Source organism: Pyxicephalus adspersus, chromosome 1, assembly GCF_032062135.1.
Source record: "Pyxicephalus adspersus chromosome 1, UCB_Pads_2.0, whole genome shotgun sequence".
In the NCBI taxonomy this organism is placed as follows: Eukaryota; Metazoa; Chordata; class Amphibia; order Anura; family Pyxicephalidae; genus Pyxicephalus; species Pyxicephalus adspersus.
Window position 1 is genome coordinate 68,944,795 of NC_092858.1, and position 24,224 is coordinate 68,969,018.

General features: G+C 35.0%; 1 protein-coding gene across 3 annotated transcripts in view; it reads right to left on the reverse strand.

Annotated features, from left to right (window-relative positions):
- AFF3 (ALF transcription elongation factor 3) overlaps positions 1-24,224 on the reverse strand; it is a 142,147-nt gene that overhangs the window by 45,373 nt on the left and 72,550 nt on the right. For 2 of the 3 annotated variants that reach the window (XM_072413365.1, XM_072413376.1), the window contains exons 4-5: positions 13,472-13,508; positions 8,896-8,947 (exon numbers count right to left, since the gene is read on the reverse strand). In XM_072413365.1, coding sequence (XP_072269466.1) covers positions 8,896-8,947; positions 13,472-13,508 — 89 coding nt within the window. The remainder of the gene's footprint in view (positions 1-8,895; positions 8,948-13,471; positions 13,509-24,224) is intronic. The other variant, XM_072413371.1, reaches the window with a different exon arrangement.

Genomic DNA, 24,224 nt, shown 5'->3' on the forward strand with positions numbered 1-24,224 from the left:
CAGCCAGCGCGGATTTTATTGATGACTCAGGGGCAATGTCTCATTAGCTCCAGTCACTTCTGTGTCATACTTGGTATATATATAAATAATGATATGTTAAGCATTTTTATTGTTGGTAGATCATTTTGACTTGGTCATTTAAAAAGTAGCTAGCGAGCTAGCGAGAAAAAAGTGTGGGCACCCCTGATCTAGACAATTATGAGTTACCTTTCTTTCTGGAGATTTTTTAACTCAAATACTTTATTATAAAACATCATACACTATATATTTCTTTTACAGATCCTTGGAGGTAACCTGCACTATCCTTCATCCATCCCAAATCTATTGTTCCTTCTAAAAATCTTAGAGGTTGCATATATGTAAGTAATAATATACTTTTTATGTCTTTGGATTAACTTTGCTTATTAGTAGGCAAATGTTTCCTGGTTTTTATAGTCCTAGCTCTTGATTATTTGGGTGTTCTTGGGAAGCCAAATCACTTTGATCTATCTACATCTATTTTGTATCAAATACCTGACCATTAATGATTTTTAATATGATCACTGTGATCTTTAACCACCTGAGCGTTACACTGAGGTCTAGATTTCTGTACCAAAAGTGATCCACTGTTTTTCATGAAATCTTTTTTTTAAATTGTAGACCTGTAACTTACAGAAATATGTCCGAACAAGGGTTCTAGTAGATATTATGAATATAAAAAATGTATTTACTTTTATTTTTTTTTATTTTTTTGTATTGGATTGGATACCGGAGTTTGTATTCAATCCAATACAAAATGAGAGTTTGAATTTACCAATTACAAACTTTGTATTTATTTGAAATATTTTGTATTGGATTGAATACAGGAGTTTGTATTGAATCCAATACAAAATGAATGAATGAGTTTCTATTTGAATTTCCCGCACACGCGCCGACGTCATCACGCACGCAGGGAGAAGCTGTCCGGTTTTTTTTCTCCGCCGGACGGCTTCTCCCTGCAGAGATCATCCGGCGCTGGACGAACACGGACGTGGACCATCAGCGGGACCAGGTAAGATGCCGGCCGGTATCTTGTGTTCAGCCGGCCGGGATCTTGTGTTCGGCCGGCCGGGCGGCAGAACGCAAGATGCCGGGCAGCGGAACACAAGATACCGGCCGGCATCTTACCGGTCCCGCTGGCACCCGACGCTGGAGATCGACGGACGACGATGGACGGAGGACGACGCTGGAATGGGAAAACGACGCTGGAATCCTTACCTCCATGGTCCCGCTGGATGTGCACAGCGGGACCATGGAGGTAAGGATGTGACAAAATTACGGGGTTAACCATCCTAGCCATTTTTTTTTGCCCATACGAAGGTCGGGCATACCGGCTAGGTGGTTAATACACATTTGTTTAGTTATTTACAGTTATTTACTCTGATATGACAGTACGTGTATAAACAATCATTTTTGAATATATCTTTTCCTATATATATGTATTTCTTTCTAATTTATTGTTGTATTGTTCCCTGTTGTCCCTGTGGTGTTGTTAAATAATCCTCTGATGAAGTCCCATGTGGGCGAAACGCGTTGGGCAAGAAACTCATGACAACATCTATGCTAAACTTTATTTACAAGTGAGACTTGTCTTTTTGTTGCTCTATAATTGGTTCACAATTGGTTTTATAAGCTTAAAATTACATTTGTCTGTGATTTTAATATTTTTTTGATATTTCCAATAAAATTGCTACTATTTTTTAACATATATAATTTGGCGCCTTCAAAGGAGCCTTCTTTTTTCTTGTCATCTTCAGCCTATTATCCAAATTCATTACTGTAAACTATACAACAATATTCTATTTTATTTATTAATCCTTTTTAAAGATATTTGTACTATATGACAGTAACAATATTCATTAGGTGAATAAAAAGTACACAATGCTACAGTGACACAGTCTAGCAAAAGTTATCGGACACAAATATCAATGCTAACCAGTCACTTCAGTAAAACAGGCCACAGTATGTTATGAAAATTATACCAACTAATTATAAAATAGGGGAATCATTTGCTAAGAGGTTCAGTAACCCAAAATGAAATCTAAAATTATACTAGAAATGGACCTGGAAAGATCCTCTCAAGGTCAGGCTGTTATTACAAACTCTGATGCTTTTTCTGGGAGAAAATCTAAAATTCAAATGTCTGACTATTTTTGGATAGATGGGTGAATTTTCCCAATGGGGGCACACAATGCAATACAATCTTGACGTGGGGTTTACCATTCACTATTCTAAAACTAAAAACAGACTTTACCTACAGACACTTTAATCTTTTAAAAGCCTTTTTACTTATAAATTGTTTATTTGGTTTTGCGTGTCCTTCGTGTCCTTCCCTCCTAGCTATTGAAACTCTAAGTTATCTCTACCCTGAAGCTGGTGTTATAATAAGGAGCAATAACATGTGGTGTAATCCTTGTTACATTCACATTTATTTTTTATAAAGACAGATAAAATAACAATAACAGTAATGTAATAGCACTATTAATGGTAATATACCTCTACTTGCAGAGCTGAATAAATAAAACATGTTGGCACCATTGAGATTTGACATCTGAAAGTTTTGAAGTAAATACGTGTAGTATCAAGTAAATAACATAAGAGAACAAGAGAAAAGGAGCTTTGTGAATTGAGCTGGTAATCTGCCAATACAGGCTTATATTAAAGTGTGCTTACACAAATATCACGAATATATAACACAAATGACTTTGCTGAAGTCAGTTCGGTATTGGAATCAGTTACTGTGCTTAGGACTTAGCATTACCAAATAAGTATTCCTTTTGGAATATTGAACTTTTATTGCAGTCCCCAGGAGTTTCACTGCTAAAATATGGGTCTAATTTTATATTTTCTAATAACACATTGTAATACATAGATGTAGACATAGGATGCTCACACTAGTGTCATAATTTCTAAATGTGCTCATAAACTGTAAGCGTAATTGGGCAGGGTCCTCTTTTCTCCATGTGTCATAGTTTATACTTGGTATGTCTGCAGTTTTATTATCTGCAGTCTTTGATGTGAAAGATGTTAAATTTTAGTTCTTTGTTGTTTTAGAACTTATGCTGTTAAAGTACACAAGTTAGGTATTTGTCTTTCAAAACAATTGGAGGAAAATAGTTAGATAATTATTCACAAAAAAACACCAACACCATCAAAAGATTTTTACATTACGAGCCATTCCTTGGTGGATTTGCTAGTGTACTTTAGATCATTAAGGCATTAAAAGATTGATTCAACTTTAACCTTTGGACAGATGATTCCATATCTCATCCAGCATTCTTTGGGCTGGGTTCATGACAAATTACAGGTGTCTAAAATCTATTCCACTAGTAACTATTATACTCATGGGCACCAACGACCTTCTTTCTGAGGATCTTAGAGAGCTCTTTTGATGACTTGTTTTGATGACTTTGATGACACAAAAGTTGGTCAATAGTAAAGTTAACACAAGAGTTACAATATCCATATTCTGGATATTCACCTCCATACAACCTAGGGAGGTCCTAATCAGTGGCACTTAATCTGCAACACCATGTTGTAATTTAATGGATTTGAAGTAATAGAAACATATACCGTATTTTTTGCCGTATAAGACGCACTTTTTCTTTCCCAAAACTGGGGGGGAAAAGTTAGTGCGTCCTATACAACAAATGTGTTATAAAATAATTAAAATAATATACTCACCCGATACCCGATCCTGCGTGTGTCTCTGGCTGCATGCAGCGTGTCTCTTCTCTCCTCTGCCAGCATCGTGTCTTCTGTCTGTTATGCAGAGCGAAAGAAGCCGGCACAGCGCCACCTGCTGTTCCCTGTCCTAACTGCCGTACAGTGGAAAAAAAGCACAGAGTGATCAGAAGAGGAATTTGAATGACACAGAGTGATCAGAAAGGGAATTCTAAAGGCACAGAGTGAGGGGAATACCGGTATGAATGGCACATGAGTGATCAGAAGGGGAATAATCTTTCAGAATCTTTTTTTTCTAGATTTTTCTCCTTTAAAATTGGGTGCGTCTTATATTCCGGAGCATCTTATACGGCGAAAAATACGGTAGGTGTACCAACTTGTGATTTTACTTGTGACAAATCCTCATTTTATTTTATATTATAGCATTGAATATACCAGTTCAATTTTGTGTGTCATATGTTGAATGATATCTTTATCAGTAGGTACTGTCTAAATGAAGGTATATTGTTTGCCTGTTAAAATATGTTGAAATATTTATTTTGCTTTTTTTTTTCAGGCAAAACAAAGTATTGCTAACATGTTATTGTATGTAGTAGGATGATTGATCTTTTACATAGAAGGTCAAGAATTATCAGGACACATACAAGACCTTGTTCCAGTAATATTCCACTGTATAAAAAGAATTGTAGACTTATTAATGTTACAGGGCACAGGAATGTTGTTTGGTTATTGAATCTGTGAGGCACATTTTCCATCTTCTAAGCTCTGGAAAGTGTCTACACAATTACACATGTTTGGATTGGCTGTGTCCCAGTTTCTGTATGCATTTCATTTTTCTTTGCCCCAAAGAGTCATTTTTATGTAAAAATAACACAGAGACTGAACAACATAGTAATGTTATAAACATCAAGTGGATATATTATTCATCACAGTAAAAAGAAAAATACTCAATATATTGTTTTTGTTGCAATTCTCTTAAATATATAAAACTGATTTAATATTGTAACAGTAAATTTTTACTAATCGTATAGTTTTAAACTTGACTCGATAATAAAGCAAGCCTTATTTTTCAAGGTGTTCTTACCTATGGTCTTTTATTGTGGACATTTCTGCATAGTCTGCAAAACCTCTTGTTCTCTTTTTACAAATTTAAAGGAGGAAGTACTACGTAGATTTACTGCCTATTCGTTAACATATATATTTGAAGATTAAAAAACCATTTGGCTCATAAATGAGTTCTTAAACTAACTTTTTTTTGTGAATGGCAGCTAGATACTTGTAAATCAGTTTTTTTTTATCTCTTGGGAATTTGAGTAGTAAAGATTGTACTTTCTGGCTCTGCTTCCTCCAATTTGGTGGTTTACTGATATTTGGATTTAATTTAATTAAAATAAAGAATTCAATAGGTACATAGTTACACTGTTACACCCATGTGTCACAGAGGATGGCGGTTCTCCTTATAATCTAATTGCAAGCCAGTTTATGGATGAAATTATTTGATTGAATCTAGTTTTTGAAGATAATTGCTTATTAACACTCCACAATGGAGTGAGCATTACTAATAATAATTGGAGAAGTACTAAATATTACCGTGGAGAACATAAATGGGACACCGCCATCTTTAATCCTGCCTTTTGCCTGCCTTCATACCAGGGGAATAAGCATACTGGTGATTGTAACAACCTTTGTGCTGATACATCTACGAGCTGTACTAATTACATCCCTGAGGAAGCGGACATAGTCTGCGAAACGTGTCGGATAAACTCAACATATGTAATGTGTACAATGTATCTAGCCCATGTATGTTAGAATGTCAATTAGACTGTTCCTGAAACTTAGTATAGGGGAAGAGGCATGCAAATTTAAATTGTTGCTTTTTAATGAATGAAAAAAAAGATTTATGATAATTTTTATAATAATCACTGCTGTTAAAGTCCTGTATCTTTTTGCTTTTGTATTGTTTAAAGAATTCCATTGAAGTACTAAAAGTGCCATGTCATTGTTGTGCTAACTAACGATCTTGTTACCATGTACTTCTGATAAAATTAGAAGCTAACCTAAACTAAAAATCTCAGTGTAATGAACTGACCTGCATATTCATACTTTTCTATTTAGGGTTTATGTTGCTAGATTTGCTGTTGTTTCATGTCTGGCCGAAAAGAGTGAGGGCATTGGTCTTGAGGAAGATTTAGAAAAACATGGGCTTTCAAAAGGAAAGAAATATTATAAATGCAAATCCTTGAAATTCTTAGGTAATAAATGCATTTCACAAGACCACTGGGCATCAGAAATATCAAACTGACCTAACTGGGATGGCTACAAAGCAGCTTTCAAACACATAGGAAATATTACAGTAAATATGGTGTTTAGTGAAAATAAGCAGTTTCAACCTCATCACAATGAGGTAACCTAAGCTCTTGAAAAGTTCCATTAATGTTTTCTTTTATCTCACATGGAGATACCATCACAGTAATTAAAATGTTGAATGCTGTATTTCATCATGGAAGATGATGTTTTGCTGTTGCTGATCCAGTGATGACAAGACGGAAAGATGCAAAATGTGTTAAAATTACTGTTTGTGCTTATTTTAGAGATTGCTCTGGCTTGTGGAGATTGAATTAGTTCTTTGACTAAATCTTTCACTGATTCATGGAGCGCTTTGGTTATCCAAGACTGTGTTAAAAATAAACCGATACATGCACAAGACACCATTTATTTCAGACAGTATGTGATTAAAGTGCCAAACTTCAGCTCACATCATTTCTCAACCTCTGCACCTAACTTTATTCATGACAAAACTTTTTAAGGTCCCCTACAAAAGGAATGGGAATTAAAAAAAAACATGTTTTTCAAAGTGCACATACTACAGTGTATAAAAGGATGAAAATCATTTTTTCAACACTAATGAGCTCCTTTCATCCTCCTCATAATGGGCCTGATTTGTTAAAGCTCTTCAAGGCTGGAAGGGATAAACTTTCATCAGTGAAGCTGGGTGATCCAGCAAACCTTGAATGGATTTATTCAAAGTCATTTGCTATTTGCTAACAAATGTTTTCAATCCTGGACAAGATCTTCCAGCTTTGCTGAATCATCCAGCTTCACTGATGAAAGTATATTTTCTCCAGCTTTGGCGAGCTTTCATAAATCAGGGCCAATGTCTATAACCCACCTATAGATCTCAGATTAGTGGGTAACCTGGATTAGGATCTTCCACTTTTGTTGAAAAGACTGTTCTTCTCTAAATCTGTGGCCAGTGCAGTACGCATATGCATATGCAGATCTGCCTCCTGGTCCACACTGATCTGCCATCTGTAGTTGGGACTCTAGCATGGACACTAGCAAATAGCTAGGTACGATCTGTTTTATCTGCTAGAGTATTATTTCTTCAGTTCATTTAATACTGAGATTTAAATTGCTCTGCCTGTTAGCACTCTGGGGATATTAATTTTATTTTACTCTAGTGCAGTATTACAGTCTGGCCACCTTTCTGCCCCTAACCTCTGACTGGGACAGTTTACCCCCTCTAAGCACACTGCTGGTTAGTATATGTGCACTTAAGCAAAATTGACTGGCTCATAGTGCTTGCCTCTCTCTCCTAGCCAGAGTGCTGTTGTAAACGCGACTACAGGAGGCAAATAAAGGGAGGGAACAATATCAGACCACCTGTTTTTGAACTGTCCATCCCTGCGTTAAACAATTCTTTCAGGTAACATTTTATTCACTTCTTGTTATGTCTGATATCTTAAAGGACTTGTTTCTTAACTTCAAGTTCAAAATGTGTGGATGAATTCTTTTTGTTTTTAAAATATGATTATGTTTTGTTTAGTGCTAAAATTTGTTGCAGTTTAAATATTTCTTTTTGCATACAAACAACATGTATACACATGGGGCCTGATTTAATAAAATTATCCAAGGCTGGAGAAGATAAATTTCATCAGTGAATCTGGGTGATCCAGCAAACCAAGTACATCTTCTAAAGAAAAAAAAAGTAGTTTTTTTTAAATTTGTGATGAGTAGGCCAGGCTCACTCTTTCTTCACTGAACAATAGACTGTCATCCTAAAGTACCAGCCCTAAGCCAGTGGTAGTCAACTTTATATTGAGAACCTCAAGTGTGGCTCTTGACATCACCAAAAGACTGCACATAACATAGCTTTTAAAGATTGTATAGATTCAACCAAAGACAGGAGCAGGATTCCTATATTTAAAACTTCTTTTACAATAAAATTCCATTTACATGCAAAACAATCTACTTGCAAAGTAACAAGCATTGTACACATTAATCATGTTGCATACATACCATATAACTAACTCTGTCTGTAACAAGCTATTACTGATTCTGAAGAGGACTTTTCATGAAACTATGACATTTATAACTTTTTTAGCTTGATGGCCCAAGTTTCCTTTTTCTTCATATTCCTCCAGATGGCAATATAGCTCTTACAGTTCACATTTAGTTCTTTAAAAGAGCAATTATATAACGCTTTGTAAGTGCTGTGGCAGTAAAGTACATGTAGTAGAAAATTATCTTGCTGAGTGCTTGCCAGGTTTTCTGATAACTCTTTCAAAATATGCCAAGACATAATTATCTTTTTGACTAAATCATCAGAAAAGCAGGGCAATCGTGACATTTATATCTGCTGATAAGCCAGTGTACAGTCAACTTATTGCAGGTACCAAAGCCACTGACATTGTGTTTTCCTTGTTAAGCCTTGTTTAAAAGCTCACCACGGCTATAAAGACCAAATAGTTTTTGAATGATAAGAATGTTTGACCTGGGTATTACAGTAGGCATGTTTTTTTATACTGCACAAGAATATTGACTGTTGAAGTGACCACTGTTGTCAATGGCTAAAATAAGTTCCACGTCACACAGAATAGAAAGTGGCTACTAAGTGGTTCCCAGTGAAATAGCCTGATCAAATACAGTAAGGAAACTTCTGCAAAAATGGAACTGTTGTGCAATTTATTTAGGTCAGTTTAGCAATGTGCTACAGGAATTAGAGTATGAACACATTTTATTGATGTGATTTTGAGGTCATTAATAATTTAAAAAAGTAATGCAGTATAATACAGGTATTGTGCATTTACCACATGGTCAGCACACTCAACCTTTTTTTACATAGTAAATGGTGTATCCAGCTTTTACATGTAAGTAATTTTCATGAACTAAAATAAAAATAGAGGCACTTACGATATTTGAGCTGAACAATTAGCTTGGCTTCGGATCTTCAAATCACCATCTTCTTGGAAAAAGACAAAATGGTAAATTCTTTTAAAAAAACTGAAATAACCAATAATTTAATAAATTTACATTAATTTTTACTACCTTCCACAAATGAAATATATTGCAGCTTTTCTAAGATATGAAAAAGGATCTGTTATTCAGAAAAGAGGAATTAGTAAAATTTCACTAAATAAAATAAAGGAAATATGTCATACAAAATACATAGAGAATAGCAGTGCTGACTGTGACCTCTTCTTTTAAAAAAAATGCTAGCTGTTTGGTCCTCATGTGTAGCTTTTGGCTTTAATATTGCTTGTGTCCAACATTACAGTAAGGGGGTATTCATTTTCAGAAAGAGGGCAGCAACAACAGCCAACATTTCTTCCACAGCTGGCTCTAAAGTATATAAAACTTTATTTGTTTTAATTTTTTAGAAAGAGGAAAATGGGTAAAAAAAACATTCTCAACTTTTGCTATTTGTGAGCTGCTGGGGAGATTTCTTTTCACAGCAGAAATGGGAAATCTCTTCAAAGGGATGGAATGGCCTATTACACGTTCTCATTAAAAGATTCCCCTCTGTTCCTGTTGTGGTGATATTACCACTGGTTAGGAAGTGGTACTGGATGGGGGGAAGTGTAAGTATAATTGTGTCCTAGGATTGGTTATTACCTTTTTCCCCCTTGCTAGGATGCCTTATATCTCTTGTAGTGTATTCATTTGTCCTCTCCTCTGTGTTATGCTGTGGAGTTGCCTTTCTTTGTAGGTTTTCATGGATGTGCCTGGTCTCAGTGGTTTGACAGTGTACAGTTACTTCCTGTGTTTAAATGTGACATGAAGCAGTTCTCTCAAATGTACCATGAGTAAATTTTAATTATGGGACAGTTACAGGCTGTAGGAGTGTCAAGCCTTTAGACCATCAGCAATCATGTCTTAAATGAGTGCACCAGATTAGCTATAATTTTGTAAACCCTTTTTCCCCACTTATCAACAGTAAAGTGAGGGAAGTCTTCCATCTCTATTCATCTTCGATTTTTCTCCTCAAAAAATGCAGGGGTATAGATATAGTAAAAGATAGAGATTTTCCCCCACTCCACCATTGTTCACAGGTCTGATGAGGAAATAACATTCACTTTAGTTTTGGGTAACTTTTGCTGTTGGCTTTGAGGTCAGATGGATCGATACCAGTTTTTTTTTTCAATTATATGTAGAGTTATGTTTACATATATGTATTATTGGTAGTTTGCTTACTGGACTTCATTCAGATTACCAGTATGGGAATGTACACTGAGAATGCAGTCAGGAGTATTTTGACTCACTTACATTAAGACCGTTGCTGGGGAAGGGTGGGGGTGTTTAGCAAAATCTGAAGGCAGCTCTAACCCAAGTAAAGGGTTCCATGTGTAAAGTCCAGGTCATGTCCTTTTTAGGTGACATCTTCATTAGGACATTCTTGCCATGACTGTTTTTATAGTAAAGGGTGACAACCCTACATATACCACTGAAGATACTGAATAGTGCACTACCAGGATCAATGCACCATTAGGAAGATGTCAGTAAGGGCTACTTTAGTGATATTTTTTCTTGAGCATTTTCTACAAAGTATGACGATTTTTTGCTCCAGAGTACCAACAGGTGGGGAGACCCATACATCATTTTTTAAACAACATTGGAACTTTGATCTTGTTGCTCACATGTCTCATTTAAATGAATGCTACCCAAACAGAAATATTATAACATAAGTGGAGTTATACAATGATCTATGCAGGGGCCTGCGATGCAAAATATGGAAATCACATAATTATGCATACAAATACTAATGAAAATTAAACACAGAAATGAGAAAAATGCAAACATGTTAGTTTGTAAATTTTCTAGAAATGATAAATTCAGCCTTAAAAACGCTAGTCTGAATAACAGTGTGTACAGCAAAGCTATCAATAATTATACCTGGACAGTATTAACTTTTGCGCTTTATTTGTCAACAAATTTCCTTTTTTTTTATTTCAAGGTTGTAAACAACATAAAAATATTGCAATGCATATATTGGCTTATGGTGTTATTTTAAATTATTTAAAACAAAAACCCAATGTACTTTTTAAATTTTTCCCTGTATACATCTTTTTCCCATTTCTGGGGGAAAAGTTTAAGCGAGGCCACGAAGAATTATTAGATTGCAATCTAAAGTTACTTTATAAACTTGGTAATTTTATTTCATTTTAAATCAATATCTGAAATCCATGTCTTTTTTATGAAACAATATGAATCAGCATGTAATCCACATTGCATTTTAATGATCAAATACGTGAAATTACTGCCCACATTATAAATCCAGTTTTATAACAGGCTGCATTCTAAATTAGTCATTATATCACCACAGTGTAAGAGGCCTTTATATTTACAGCTAAATTCCCTTTTTTACGTTACACATAAACAAACTTTAAATTGGCCTTAAAAAGTGAATGTGTTATGGATGGGGCTCTTATATTTCTCTTCACTTTTTAATATCCACAGAAAGTAAACTGCGTCTTCATTCCAGGGAATAATAGCTCATTCTGCTGATTCTTTATTGTTGTTTACCAAAGAAATTTCCTACCAAATTTACACAAGAAACTTCTTGTTTCTCCCATTGTGTTTTACAGAGATATAGTACATCTACACATATGTCATTTTAAATAGCCTAGCTCCCTTTGGTTGCTACTATGCAAGTCAAATTTTTATACATAATAAATCCGTAACTCTAATAATATAGGAGCCTGGGGTTGCAACTCAAAAAGGGAGACTGGCAAAGTTAGTAACAGCCCATCATTAACACCCCACACCAACTCCATTTATTTATTTGCCCAATATTACCGTAACCATGACTTACCCAGTTTGATTGGTGCTCCTCTGCATAATAACATGGGGGCCCTTATTCCACAAAGCCTCTTGGAACCAGTATGTTCATTAGTGATACAGGTGGGAACTGTAATTGAAGTGCTTACTCCTATTAAAACCCAGGAGCTAAGTAAGGAAAGGGAATCTCTTGTGTTATTATATGGAAAAGTTCTAAACATATTTTCTGTATTTATTAAAGCTTTTCTTGCAAGTTCAGCTCTGTTGGGGAGTATGGGAAGTTACTACAGTTACAGTTTATGTTTAGCTAATAGCAGAAGTATATTTGTTAGCAGAAGCAGGCTTGTTAATTACCATGCGCTGTGAGAAGGTGACTGTAAAGGTGGTGGACAGTAGAGACATTTCTCCCAGGACTCTGTATACAGTATTTATATTAGGTTCCAAAAACACAATGTGTTTCTGAGTTTATCTTTAGAAAATGCCAATAAAGGTATAGTATACCAAGGGAAATAGTTGGATGTGTTTTTAGTCAACACTGCACTAACGTTCTGAAGCGAGAGAGCCAGGACATGTGACCCTCCTCTAGGGTAGGAGAAGGAGGACAAGCACTAGGAACCATTTGGATTCCACTGTACTTCCACCAGAAAACATACTGGATGAATAAACCAACCTAAACTACTACTTTACATTTTGCATATGGGGGGGCAGGGTGTTGTTGAATTTAAGAGTATGTAACCCCTAACAATAATTTCTATTATAGGGTTCCTTTTAAACTTTTTGAAGTTTATTTTAACACCCACAAAATGCATGTCACCACTTCTTAGACATAGTGGCTGAATTTGGTATAATTCTTAAGGCCTTTTCTTCATACTCATTTGTCTTTTTTCTTGTGATCCAGCCAGTAACACACTTCCTGCCGTAGGTTGACAACACCCAGATTTATTAAAGCTCTCCAAGGCTGGAGAGGATACACTTTCAACAATGAAGCTGGCTGATCCAGCAAACCTGGTATGGATCTAGTCCAGGATTCAAAACAGTTGATATCATATAGCAAATAACTTTGAAGAAATTCATCTCTGATCAAAACTCATTTAATGCTATATTTAACAGACCAAAAGGTGATTTTGCCAAAAATATTTTTATCCAAAAATGTTCTGCCTTTGCTCCATCTTTTTACACAATTCACGATTCTCTGAGGATTTTAGGAGGAGGATGGGGGTCTGTTATTCAAAGTTAAAATCAGAAGAGTAGCCCAGGGTGACAACATGACCTCTTAAGAGATACTATGCAGTAATGTGTTTTGTCACCCAAAATTTTAAAACTGGGTTTAGATACACGTTAAGCATACACCAACATAAACTGAGCTAAATGTTCACATATATGATATTTAGTAAATTCAGTGTAGTACAAGTGAATAGATAAACTAAAAATATGCCCCAAACATAGAAAAGAAGAAACATTAGCTTATGTCCTAACACTTTTGGAACCCTGTCAGCCTAAAATATACTTGTACATATGTTATAGTAGTTTTTATTACCAACTTTTTTTATTTGTGACCAGGGGCATCTACCTTTAAAATTGCCTCAAGCTAATACATCAGTTTCCATTTTTTAGTAGTTAACAAATTAACCAAATCAAACAGATACATATTAACAAACACATAACCTAAATACAATGTATGCAATAAGCCAAAATGAAAAAAAAATCTTACTTGGACTGCAGAATCCCATACCACTGTGATTATTATCCTGCAATGAAAAGAAGAAACACATTTTCTTACCACATGAACCACATGTATCATTTTCTCATTTATGTGCACAGTATGCTACAGTGATATTCACTGTATGCTTGATAATTTTTTGTTTCATATTTATTCTTGATTTCATAAGTGTATGCAATATTTTATAATAAACTGAAATTTCATTCTAGCAATAACAGTAATAAACTAATCCGCTTCCCACCACTGGCAATATCAGTAACCTAGCAATAGTTGTACCTTTCAAATCCATCAAACCTACTCGATAAAGAATGTCTGCAATTAAAATCTTTATGTTTCATAGGTACTACTGAAAAATACCCTGGGTATGTTTAGAAATCAAACATTATAAAATTATAGCATAAAACACTTCAGAAGTTAAGGTACTAAAAGAAAGGTAAAGGGTGTATTATAACATTTTAGCAGAAAACTTCCCATTTTGCTTTTCAGTGGGTATCCAAAATCAGTGCTTGAACTATCCAAACCTTCAAACAAAAATAAAACTTAATTCTATAATGCTCTATGGTTGGAGATACAGCTTTAAATTTTAGGCTACGTTCAAACATTTTATTGGTAACACAAATTTATAATTAAATGTATGGAAACATTGAATATTAAATATTAAAAAGCACTTTGTTCTGAATATGAACATGCCTAAACATTTACATCATGTATATAACCATGTTTATATACACCATTACCAAATTTTATGCATTCATTTCAATAGAAACATAATTGTGTGAATGCAGCATTACACCACATGTTGAGTCAAAGGTGCATTAAAATGCGCAAAACATAAAGAGACCATTTGCTCAATGCTGAAATCCAGGTGAAATAAAAGGTTATCATAGTTTTGCTTTTGTTTTTTGTAGAGGTCAGGAAAAATATGATTTCCTTCAGCTGCATTTGTGGTCCCCCCGAGCATCTTTTTTATGCCACTCCATCAATCACAGGCAATGTTATAAAATTACATGCGCAAGTTGGGTTGCAGGGCGTCTGTCCAAAACCAACTGCAAAAGTTACCTTTTTATTTTACCCAAAGTTCATGTTTTTTTTTTTATTACCAAAGGAGAATCAAGGTCAGCACCAAAGAAGTGTGAGATATTGTTGCTACTGAAATAAGCATTGGCATAAGAATTGATAGACTCTAACAGCAGCATGAAATAAATGTCTGGTAACACTTGAGAGGAACTTGTGATAAAAAAAGGAAAGCTGCCTTTACTGACGCATTTGAGAAAGTTGCAAGATACAAGGCTGTTTTGTTGATCCCAGTTCCACTTTCTTGTGAGACTCTAACTTCTGATTAGCAATCAGACTACATGCTTGTTACAAGCCATTCAGTTAGTAGCCACATTGCAATGAAAATTCCCAAAGGTTCCCTTTAATTTGTCTGGAGGCTCTGGGAGCTGTGAAGTCCTCAGATGCCTAATTCATATGTGGGTTGCTGTGGAGGACCTTATATAAGCCATCTAAAAAAGCCCATACAAAAGTCCCTATGCCTGCCGTCACCATTATTCCTAATGAATATTTTTTCACTTTTGTGACTTATATATGTATAAACATAATTTATCTAAAATTAGGCTCAACAAGTCAGCTTTTATTGCAGCTCCTCCTTTCAGCTGTCTCATGTGTCACTGTTTTGACTACAGGTCACATACATGAGATGAGAAAGGGAGCTCCACCTGCTGGCTGGATAGAAGACTACATAATATGACTATGTACTATGTAAGTACAGTATTTTACACGTTTTAAGTACTAACGTAATAGGCTGAACAGAAAATACATACAGATAAACTGTACATTCCCATAAATGCATGTTTCCACGTTATCTGGAGTTTACACCTCCAGATAATGTGTTTGGTCTATTTTTTTTTGCATGTTCAATCTTTCAAAAACAAAGAACACACTATAGAAGGAGAAATGGAAAAAATAGGGTTTTGTACAGAAGGGACATGTCCTAATGCTAGGTGTCTCAACTATTGGAAATTATGTTTCTATCTAACAATTATGTTTTGCCAGTCAAGCACATTACAATTATGCTTGCAGCTCCCAGATATCACAGTTATCTCTATGAATCACATGAACAGAAAATGACACTCAAAAATTACATATAGCCCTTTTTTTGTCATTTCAAAAAAGTTTAAAATGTAGTTTTCTTAGGCCCATACTCTGCCAGATTGCCATTCAAATGTATTAAACTAAATCAACATAAAAAAGCAATGGATACTTCTTTTACTTTACGGAAATGCAACAGTGAGAGAATTATGTAAGTCTTTTTGGGTTTCTTAGATAAGGTAGGAGAAATAAAAACTGGCAAAAGACAATGTGCAAAAAATAATACCCACTACATATTTTTACATCTTTAGTACACTTGTAGCTTCAGAGAAAGTGAAAGAGGGAAACCAATAGTGGACAAAACATAAAAGAAAGTTTTGTGGAATGTTTATAATATCAGCACATTTTAAACTTTTTTTTACAATCTGCACTTCAATATAGAGGATGATGTGGCCGTCTATCATCCTGCTTGTACTATTAATATTTGAAGCATATATATGTATACAGCAAGAAATATATATCTGCATACTGACAGTAGGCATTTTAAATTAGTAGTCCATAACATCCCAGTGGGGTAGTACCTAGGAGTTTTCCCACAGTTGCACATACATACATAGAGTTCAAAAAGAGACCAACTATCCCTTTATAATACCTTACAAATAAGAAGTAGTATCACGTTTCGAGAAACATGCCCTACAAAAGTTTTTTAAAAAAACATTTAGATACCCAGTCAGGATACTGGACCATTATTTTAAAAGCATATATGCACCAACAAAATTATACATTTTCCAGTTATTACTGGTGCCTGCAATTTCTAATATAACTTACTTTGCTTGTGCTGCATTTCAACTATATAGTTATCTTTCCTTCCTGATACCGATATAACCTGATTATCCCACATTATTGGTTCTCATACTTCCATTCTAAATTCTGGATTGTAGGTAATTGTGGAAAGTGATCAAATGAAGTTCTCTATTAATTAGACTAGCAGTTTAAAAAAAAAAAACTTTAAATAGTTTTTGAATGAAGAAAGAGCTGGAGAAAAAGGTAAGAGTCATTATTTACTGACAATCTCCCTTATATTTCCCATACACTGTTATCACCCAGGTTCACTGATGAAAGTGTATTTTCTCCAGCTTTGAAGAGCTTTAATAAATCAGGCCCAATATATCCTGCACATGGGGACTGATTTTTTAAAACTCTCCAATAATGGCTAAGTAGATACACTACATGGGAAAACCTGAGTGATCTGGTGAACATAGATCAAGATTGAAAACTTTAGCCAACTTTAAGGAACTCCATCCAGGTTTGCTGGATCACCCAGGTTCACTCCTAGAGATGTTTAATAAATCAGGGCCATTATACTATTTTACATTTTTGTTCATTTACACAATTACCTTAGTGCTCACTCTTTTAGTGCTGGGTGATCCAGCAAACCTGAAATGGAATTCTTTAAAATCATTTGCTATTGTAAACATGGCAAATGTTTTCAAACCTGGAAAAGATCCATTCCTGGTTTGCTACATCATCCTGGTTCTCCTATGATAGTCTATCTTCTCCAGTCTAGCAGAGCTTTAATAAATCAGGCCATATGTGCCTGCATTAGGAGGCAGAACTTGTAGTTACAGGTAGTCCATATATACTCAAAGATAAACCAAGATTCTTTTTCTAATGCCCTAAAATGCAATTACAAAAATATCTCAGTTTATACTCGGGTCAGACCAATGAATTGCACTCTCATGTAAAGTGTGCAACAAACCCTTGCTCTTTAATATTCAAGAGTTTGTTACACACTTTGCATGAGGACACTGTTAAAAGGAAAAAAAAACACAGGCCCATGTGATTTTTTCACTTTTAAATAAATATGAAAAAAACACAACATGGTTATATTAATTCACACTGATTTAATTGTCATTTATTTTGTTTACTGTTTTAAATGTAAATAGCAGTGACAGTCACTTTTGGTGCCCTAAGTTTAAATTTGGTTATCTGTTTTCTCAGGTAAAAATAGGTACCTCGACTTAAAGTCAGATCAGTTTATATTCGAGTATTACAATAGGTAGGGTGTCATTTTAAATCCTCAATCTATAACAATAAAGTTAAAAGGCAGGAGGGGTTCGTGTGAATGGGTGCACAGCTCCACACAAGGAAAGCAGCAAAATGGTTTTCTGAATTTGAAAAAAATCTGTTTCGAGGCAATACTTATAGTTTACTCCAATTAACATCAATGCCTTTGTCTTAACAACCAATAAATCAGATTGATCTTAACTTTGAAAATGTGGGAATAAAGAGGACTACTATAACAGATCTCCCAAAGACCTCTCTCTTAAATATCAGAAGTTAAGTCATTCCAGCCTGGCCAATCAAGATGACCAAAGATCCTGTACTCAAAAGAGAACTGTGCAAAGAAGACATCAGTGTCTTTATTCATATTCTCTGCTATTTTGCAGAGTATTTTACTCTAAACAGAGTAATGCAGGTAAGGAACTGCAGTCTGATGTCACGTGTATTTTACCTAACTATAGCATTTTGTAAACTGTGCAATGTATTTTATTTTCCAAACTGCTGAACTCTCCTGTTCAACAACTGGGCACACTTTTTCTAGTAAGACATAAATATAAATTCGTATGTCAAAATAACCTTTTATCCATTTGTTGGGGTGTTTATTTATTCACAACATCAAAAAAAAATGGTAAAACTCTCCTACATAAAAAGTTAAACCTCTGTGAACAATGAATTAAAACTGTAAAATGAATGACAAATTACTAATAACAAATGTTGCATTTTCAGATTTCTTTATTCACCTGTGAATTCCTTAAAAACCATTGTATTCTTGCATACAGTAAGTAAAATGTGATGATCCATGAAAATCCTAATGATGGCTGCTAATGATCTAAGTTACAGGCCTGTTTTGTATTATAAATATTGTAACTGTTTATTTCCTGGGAAGCTAATGACAAAAGCCCCAGTCAATAAGCACATAAGGAAGAGCTGGAGATCAATAGGAGAACTAATTTACCACAATTCTAAAGTAATATGTGCCCCCTAGGGACTCAAAGGATACCTTTGTTATATGTTAGTCCTGAGGAGTTGCCTAGCAACAGAGATGCAAAATTAATATTGTTCTTCTTGTCTTTTTTGTTATGTATAGATATAGGCTACCTACTGAGGACCACAGGTGAGATAATGAGAATAAGGATTACTCCCAAACTATACAGCTCACTTTCGTTAAGCAACCACATGCAGCTCTGAGCCCTTGAGCACAATGGGTTTAATTTAATGGTTTCTAATGCTTGAGATACAAGCGTGTGGTGCCTCCTAACTGCATGATCTCATCCTTCTTGAAACCCACTGTTTGTCTCTATAATATTTCATCTTCACAGACTGACACAGCTAAGAAAAAGGAGGGTGCCTAATAATACCAATATTGCAAGAAAACACATAAAATGAACTTTTTGTATTTTTTGTTTAACCATTTATATGATACCACCCTAGCTAAAATACATATATTTCTAGTTTATCATGACCAAGTATTGAATGGCTTGCTAATTCTTATTTACTAGACAGTGTCGGAGCATATTTTTTGTTTGTTAGGCTCTTGCGAACACAAAGGTAATTGTGCTAAACGATAAGTGAAAAAAGATGGAAAAATAACCTTTTGGCAAAAAAGAGATTCAGCTTAAAATGCTTCATGTGAAGGCTAAGAAATGAAGAAGGAAACAAAAAATGGTTGGTGATTTGTATTACTCCAGGAGGTGCCTCCAAAGTATCCCACAGCAAATACATACACAGTATTAAATTCAATTATTTTTTTATTAAGATGACATATCTTAAATCATTTCTTTGTGTTTTTTTCTGATTATTTTTTCTCTAAGCTTGATGTATGCTAAGTTTTTGGTAGACAGCAATAAGACAGCCAAGACCTAAAATGATGTAAAGCCAAAACAAAAGATTTTATGAGCATGGGTTTGTTTATTGCATTAGGGTGGAACTCCCGGTTTCTGTTACTCAGAAGCTTTAAGGAATTTCAAATTACATTTTCAGAGATCTTAACATTTCTAGATGTCTCGTATAACAAACTCTCACTTGTGTAGTTCAATGCTACTTTAATTCCATATTTTAAGTTATCACACAAGAGAAATCTTCCAACTTGGGTGCAATTGTTTGGGCTAGTCATTGGTATACCTCTGGCAATATCTGTCCATTTAAATGTGCCCCTTCAAGACATCTTTCTATTACACTATTTGATTTCCCAATATGATGTACTTTTTGAGACACTCCTGCTGTTTATTTAATTACTTCTGTGCTTGCATTAAATATTTTACTTTTGTGCCAGTATGATTTATTTAAGGAAATACACAAGTTGCTGCTGCAATTGCAATGTGCCTCATCTTCTACCCATCATAGAGAAGTTCATATGCAAGGCCTATATTTATCTCACAGTGGGAGCTCTGTATTAGAGAATATGACAAAGGCCAATAGCTGCTCAAGGCTTTGTTTTGGTGTTCTGTTGGTGAGCTGCAACTAAGTCAATATGACAACATTTACAGATTTCTAGTTTCGTTGCCTTCTTCCCCATGGAGAGCTGTAAGATTTATCATTTTTACCATCGTGCTGGCCTGCCATTATAACTCAACTAAAAAAAAACAACAACAAAAAATATAGTCTTCTGTATAATGCAAGATATTTAACTTACTGACTACCATAACCGCAGTTTAAAATCGATCCCTAGCATGCCTTTTTGTTAGAAGGTAGGAATAGAAAAATGAGAAAAAATTCAGTAAGTAAATGAATTGATACTTACAGCATTATTCATTTATCTATTTGTCCATGTATGCGGCTAGCTTAAGCCACCCAAACCAGTGGCTTCTCAGTCAGTTCTCAACTCTACACTAAATGAGAAAATTAAACGTATCCAACAAATTATGTATTTCCACAATGTTTCTATGCATCTTTTCTGCTGCTGCGTTCCAACAATTGTGGAAATCAAACACCTGTCTTGTTCATCATCTTTGTAAAAGGGCCATTTTGTTAAAAAAAAAAAAAATAGGCATCCATGAAAAATAACAAAACATGTATACACCACAGTGGCCAATAACTTCATAGGGCAGCCCTGTGTTATAGGCTAACTGCATTCTTGGATTTTTATCCTGATGGCTCAACCATTTCATTTTCAATACCAGGGTGTCCCTGGGAGAAATAAGTATTTTCAAGTAACTGTGTGATCACTGGTTTATTAGTGTTATGTTATGATTGGTTGGCTGTGTGTTTGATTGATTGGCTGTGTGTTTGGTTATTTAGTGTGATTATATTGGTCACCTTAATAAAGGGGCCCATGGTAGCTTAAAATGTTGGAACTATAGCAATTAAAATCTAACATTTTGTTTTTTGCAACCTTGCTTTACTGTACTTTTCACTTTGTCCCTTGGCATTAAACACTGTTTGTGTGTTGAGCAGCTAGCCATGCATCCTATGTTGTGTGTGTGACAGTAGCAGATCTAATAGAGTCAAGAAAGAAATCTGAACAAAAGACTTGTAGATTATGATGAGTTGTAACATTAATAAACCAGAAGACTTTGGCTTTCCAGCCCAAACCGTGCAGATTTTAGCTGATAGATGGAACTGAGGGGTTCAGGAGTAGGTTAAATGAAAACTATAATGAGGAGAGAATAGTCTGAATCACCACAGGGAAAATACAAGGCAGCCTAGACATAGGGCCTAATTTATTAAAGCTCTCCAAGACTGGAGAAGATATACTTTCATCAGTGAACCTCTGTGATCCAACAAACCTTTAATGGATTTCTTAAAAGTCATTTGCTATTTGTTAACATATTATAGCTTTTTTTGTTTTAATCCTGAACCAGGTTCACTGACGAAAGTGTATCGTCTCCAGTCCTGGAGAGCTTTTTTAAATAAAGCCCATAGGGTTTTACCACTGAGTTATCAATTTGCTAAATCAGTATGGGACAATGACATTTATGTTGATGTGTTGCCATCAATCGATGCGATTTCTTCTAGAAATGAAGCTAGGGGAGTGGGTTTCCCAGTTATAAAAGAAAAGTTAGCAATAGTCAATGCTTGTTTTCCAAAACATGTAGGGTAACAGAAGGAAGGATGTTATTTGCAGGATTTTTGATCGGATTATTCAACAAATCAAGAACACAGAGCAACCATAGTTATCAAAGGAAACGTTATAACGTTCAAAGTCTGTGGATTTATGAATCATTACTGACACCCCATGGGAATATGTGGCATACATAGTGTGGGAAACCTTGTGCACCTAAGGCCTATCAAAAATGTGTACTAGATCAGGTGTCAGGTTGAATCTATTGCAGAGTATAAAACATTACAGCGGGCTTGTAGTGGTCTCTTATACTTTTAAAATTTGACCAAAAGCAAAAGTGATGAACCCATGGAACATGGAAGTAATATTATGGCTAAAGTCTACAGTGGTAAACTAGTGCAGAAGAGTATGTATATTTTGTGCTGTTGCAGATGTCTAGGCATGACATGCCCACAGGGTACGAACTGTCAAACTGTGTAAGTAACTGTCGAACTGGCAGTAAGAGTTAAATAGAGAATTGTAGTGCAAAAGGCCTCAAACTCAAGAACATTGTGGAAATGCACAGATAGTGTGCACTCACAAAGAACTTAATCATGGTCTTTACATTTAAGCTATATAAAGTGGAATGCATCAGCTGGAGAAGTCTGAGCAGTTTACATTGTTACCTCATAGTTCAATAAATTTTATTGTGGGATTGCTTTTGGAGTGTGACCTCCATTCTCTCTGTGTGTGTTCGAATAAAAATTAATTATGAAAAGAAAAACACGTAGTGCAAGTAGTAAGCATTTAAAAAACTTGATGTTTCTGTGCTTTCTTTTGCATTTATTTAAAACTTGGTGACAAGGTCACTTTAAAGGACTAATTAAATGGGGAAACACATATATTCCAGTTCACTGGCAAAGGCAGGGGTGTCACAATGCATAATGATCATACAATTCACATGCTCATTACTCAGTAAAGGAGAGAGTATTTCCTTGAAAATGCAAAGAGAATAGACATTTTACTAATTTACCCTATCTTATGAAAAAAACATTGTTTGCTTGTTAGAGTGAATGTATACAGCTTATAATTTATTTGTGCCAGTTTCCTGGTGGGTAAGACCACCGTCCATGGAAATGTGAATTACAGCCCTATTTATTCCTCTTCAAGGAGGAACTTGTGCTCTTTACTTCAGCATGGGCACATTTAGCCTTTGCCATGACCTACATGGCACCAGTAATGGGAATGTCCATACCAGATCATTGCTGAAAACATATTTTTTAATTAAAATCAGGATTCATCAACTAGCACAGAGCTCAGCTGTTAAAGAACTTAGCCCAACAAAGGTCCAACTTCAATAAATGGGTGCTCCCTCTAAGATTTTTAGAAAGTCTTTTTTAGTGCATTCTACTTTTAAGCACATTACATCAGAAAACTGGGGAGGTATGAGTAACCAATGACAGTTTACCAGTTCATAGTCCTCATATGCACTGATGCATTCATCAGGTCCCAAGCTCTAACAGTTCCACTCTTCTTTCTCTCATGTCCACTAACAAAATAGTGTTGCTTTATAAAAAAAAATCCCTCTTCATCAACACTAGAGAAAATATGCACTTTTTAAAAGTAAAATGTATGATCCAGACACTTTTTGTAGATAAACAGACTTAGCATCCCAGTGTTTAATGTAATATTTCACATCAGTCATACCAACAGAACAATACATTTCCAAATACCCCAGCCATACTGAAACTCCTTTAAATGTTGTTAAAGTACTCAACGGGTTTCCAGGACACCATGTCTAAGTATTTTGGGAACTCACAGAAGGTTCCACATGGCTTTATTGTGGATGATCTCTTCTTCATTGTTAATAAAATGGAGCTTCTGGGACATATTGGGATTTTAAACCATATTCATTTTGACATGTCCATTAAGGCATCCCTACTGCCTGAGTAAATGTTTATGAACTCTTTCTCCAAGTAGAACTACAGAGAACAAATTATTTTTATTTTTTTGGAGTTTTACTTTGAACACTAAACCAGGTTTTAGCACTCTCTTGAACATGGTACCCCTATTAGTGGGGTATAAGAAATACTGTTGATGGAGAACTAAATTAAAAATGTTTTTTTTTTTTAATTTTCTTTTGGGTTTTAAGTTAAGCTTTACTTTCATATTTGCACTATAAAAATCATGGCTGAATTGTGATTACTTTCCTTGAGCAACTGCAAGCATTTTAATAATACACCATCATTTATTTCAATAGAAAATGAGCCAATCATTTAACATAAAGGTGAAATATGTAGTCCTTTTTTCAAGTCCCCCAAATAGAAATAAACAGGATGGCTAAGTGTGCAAACCTTTGATAAATCTAGGTCACAGTATCGCACAAACATTGAGAGGCAAACAATAACCACAAGAGCAAAAAAAAACCTTATGTGAGTATTTTGTTTCTGGCAATCACTTACTGCAGATTACATTAGTGCCAGGCTAATGATCATTTCAAGATCTCAGAAATAGTTTCAGATGTGATTACACGTCTAAAGCAATGACTTGAAATATGGTAATGTAACTCTGGAATGGAAAGTAAACACAGTAATTGTATTTTCTTCCTTA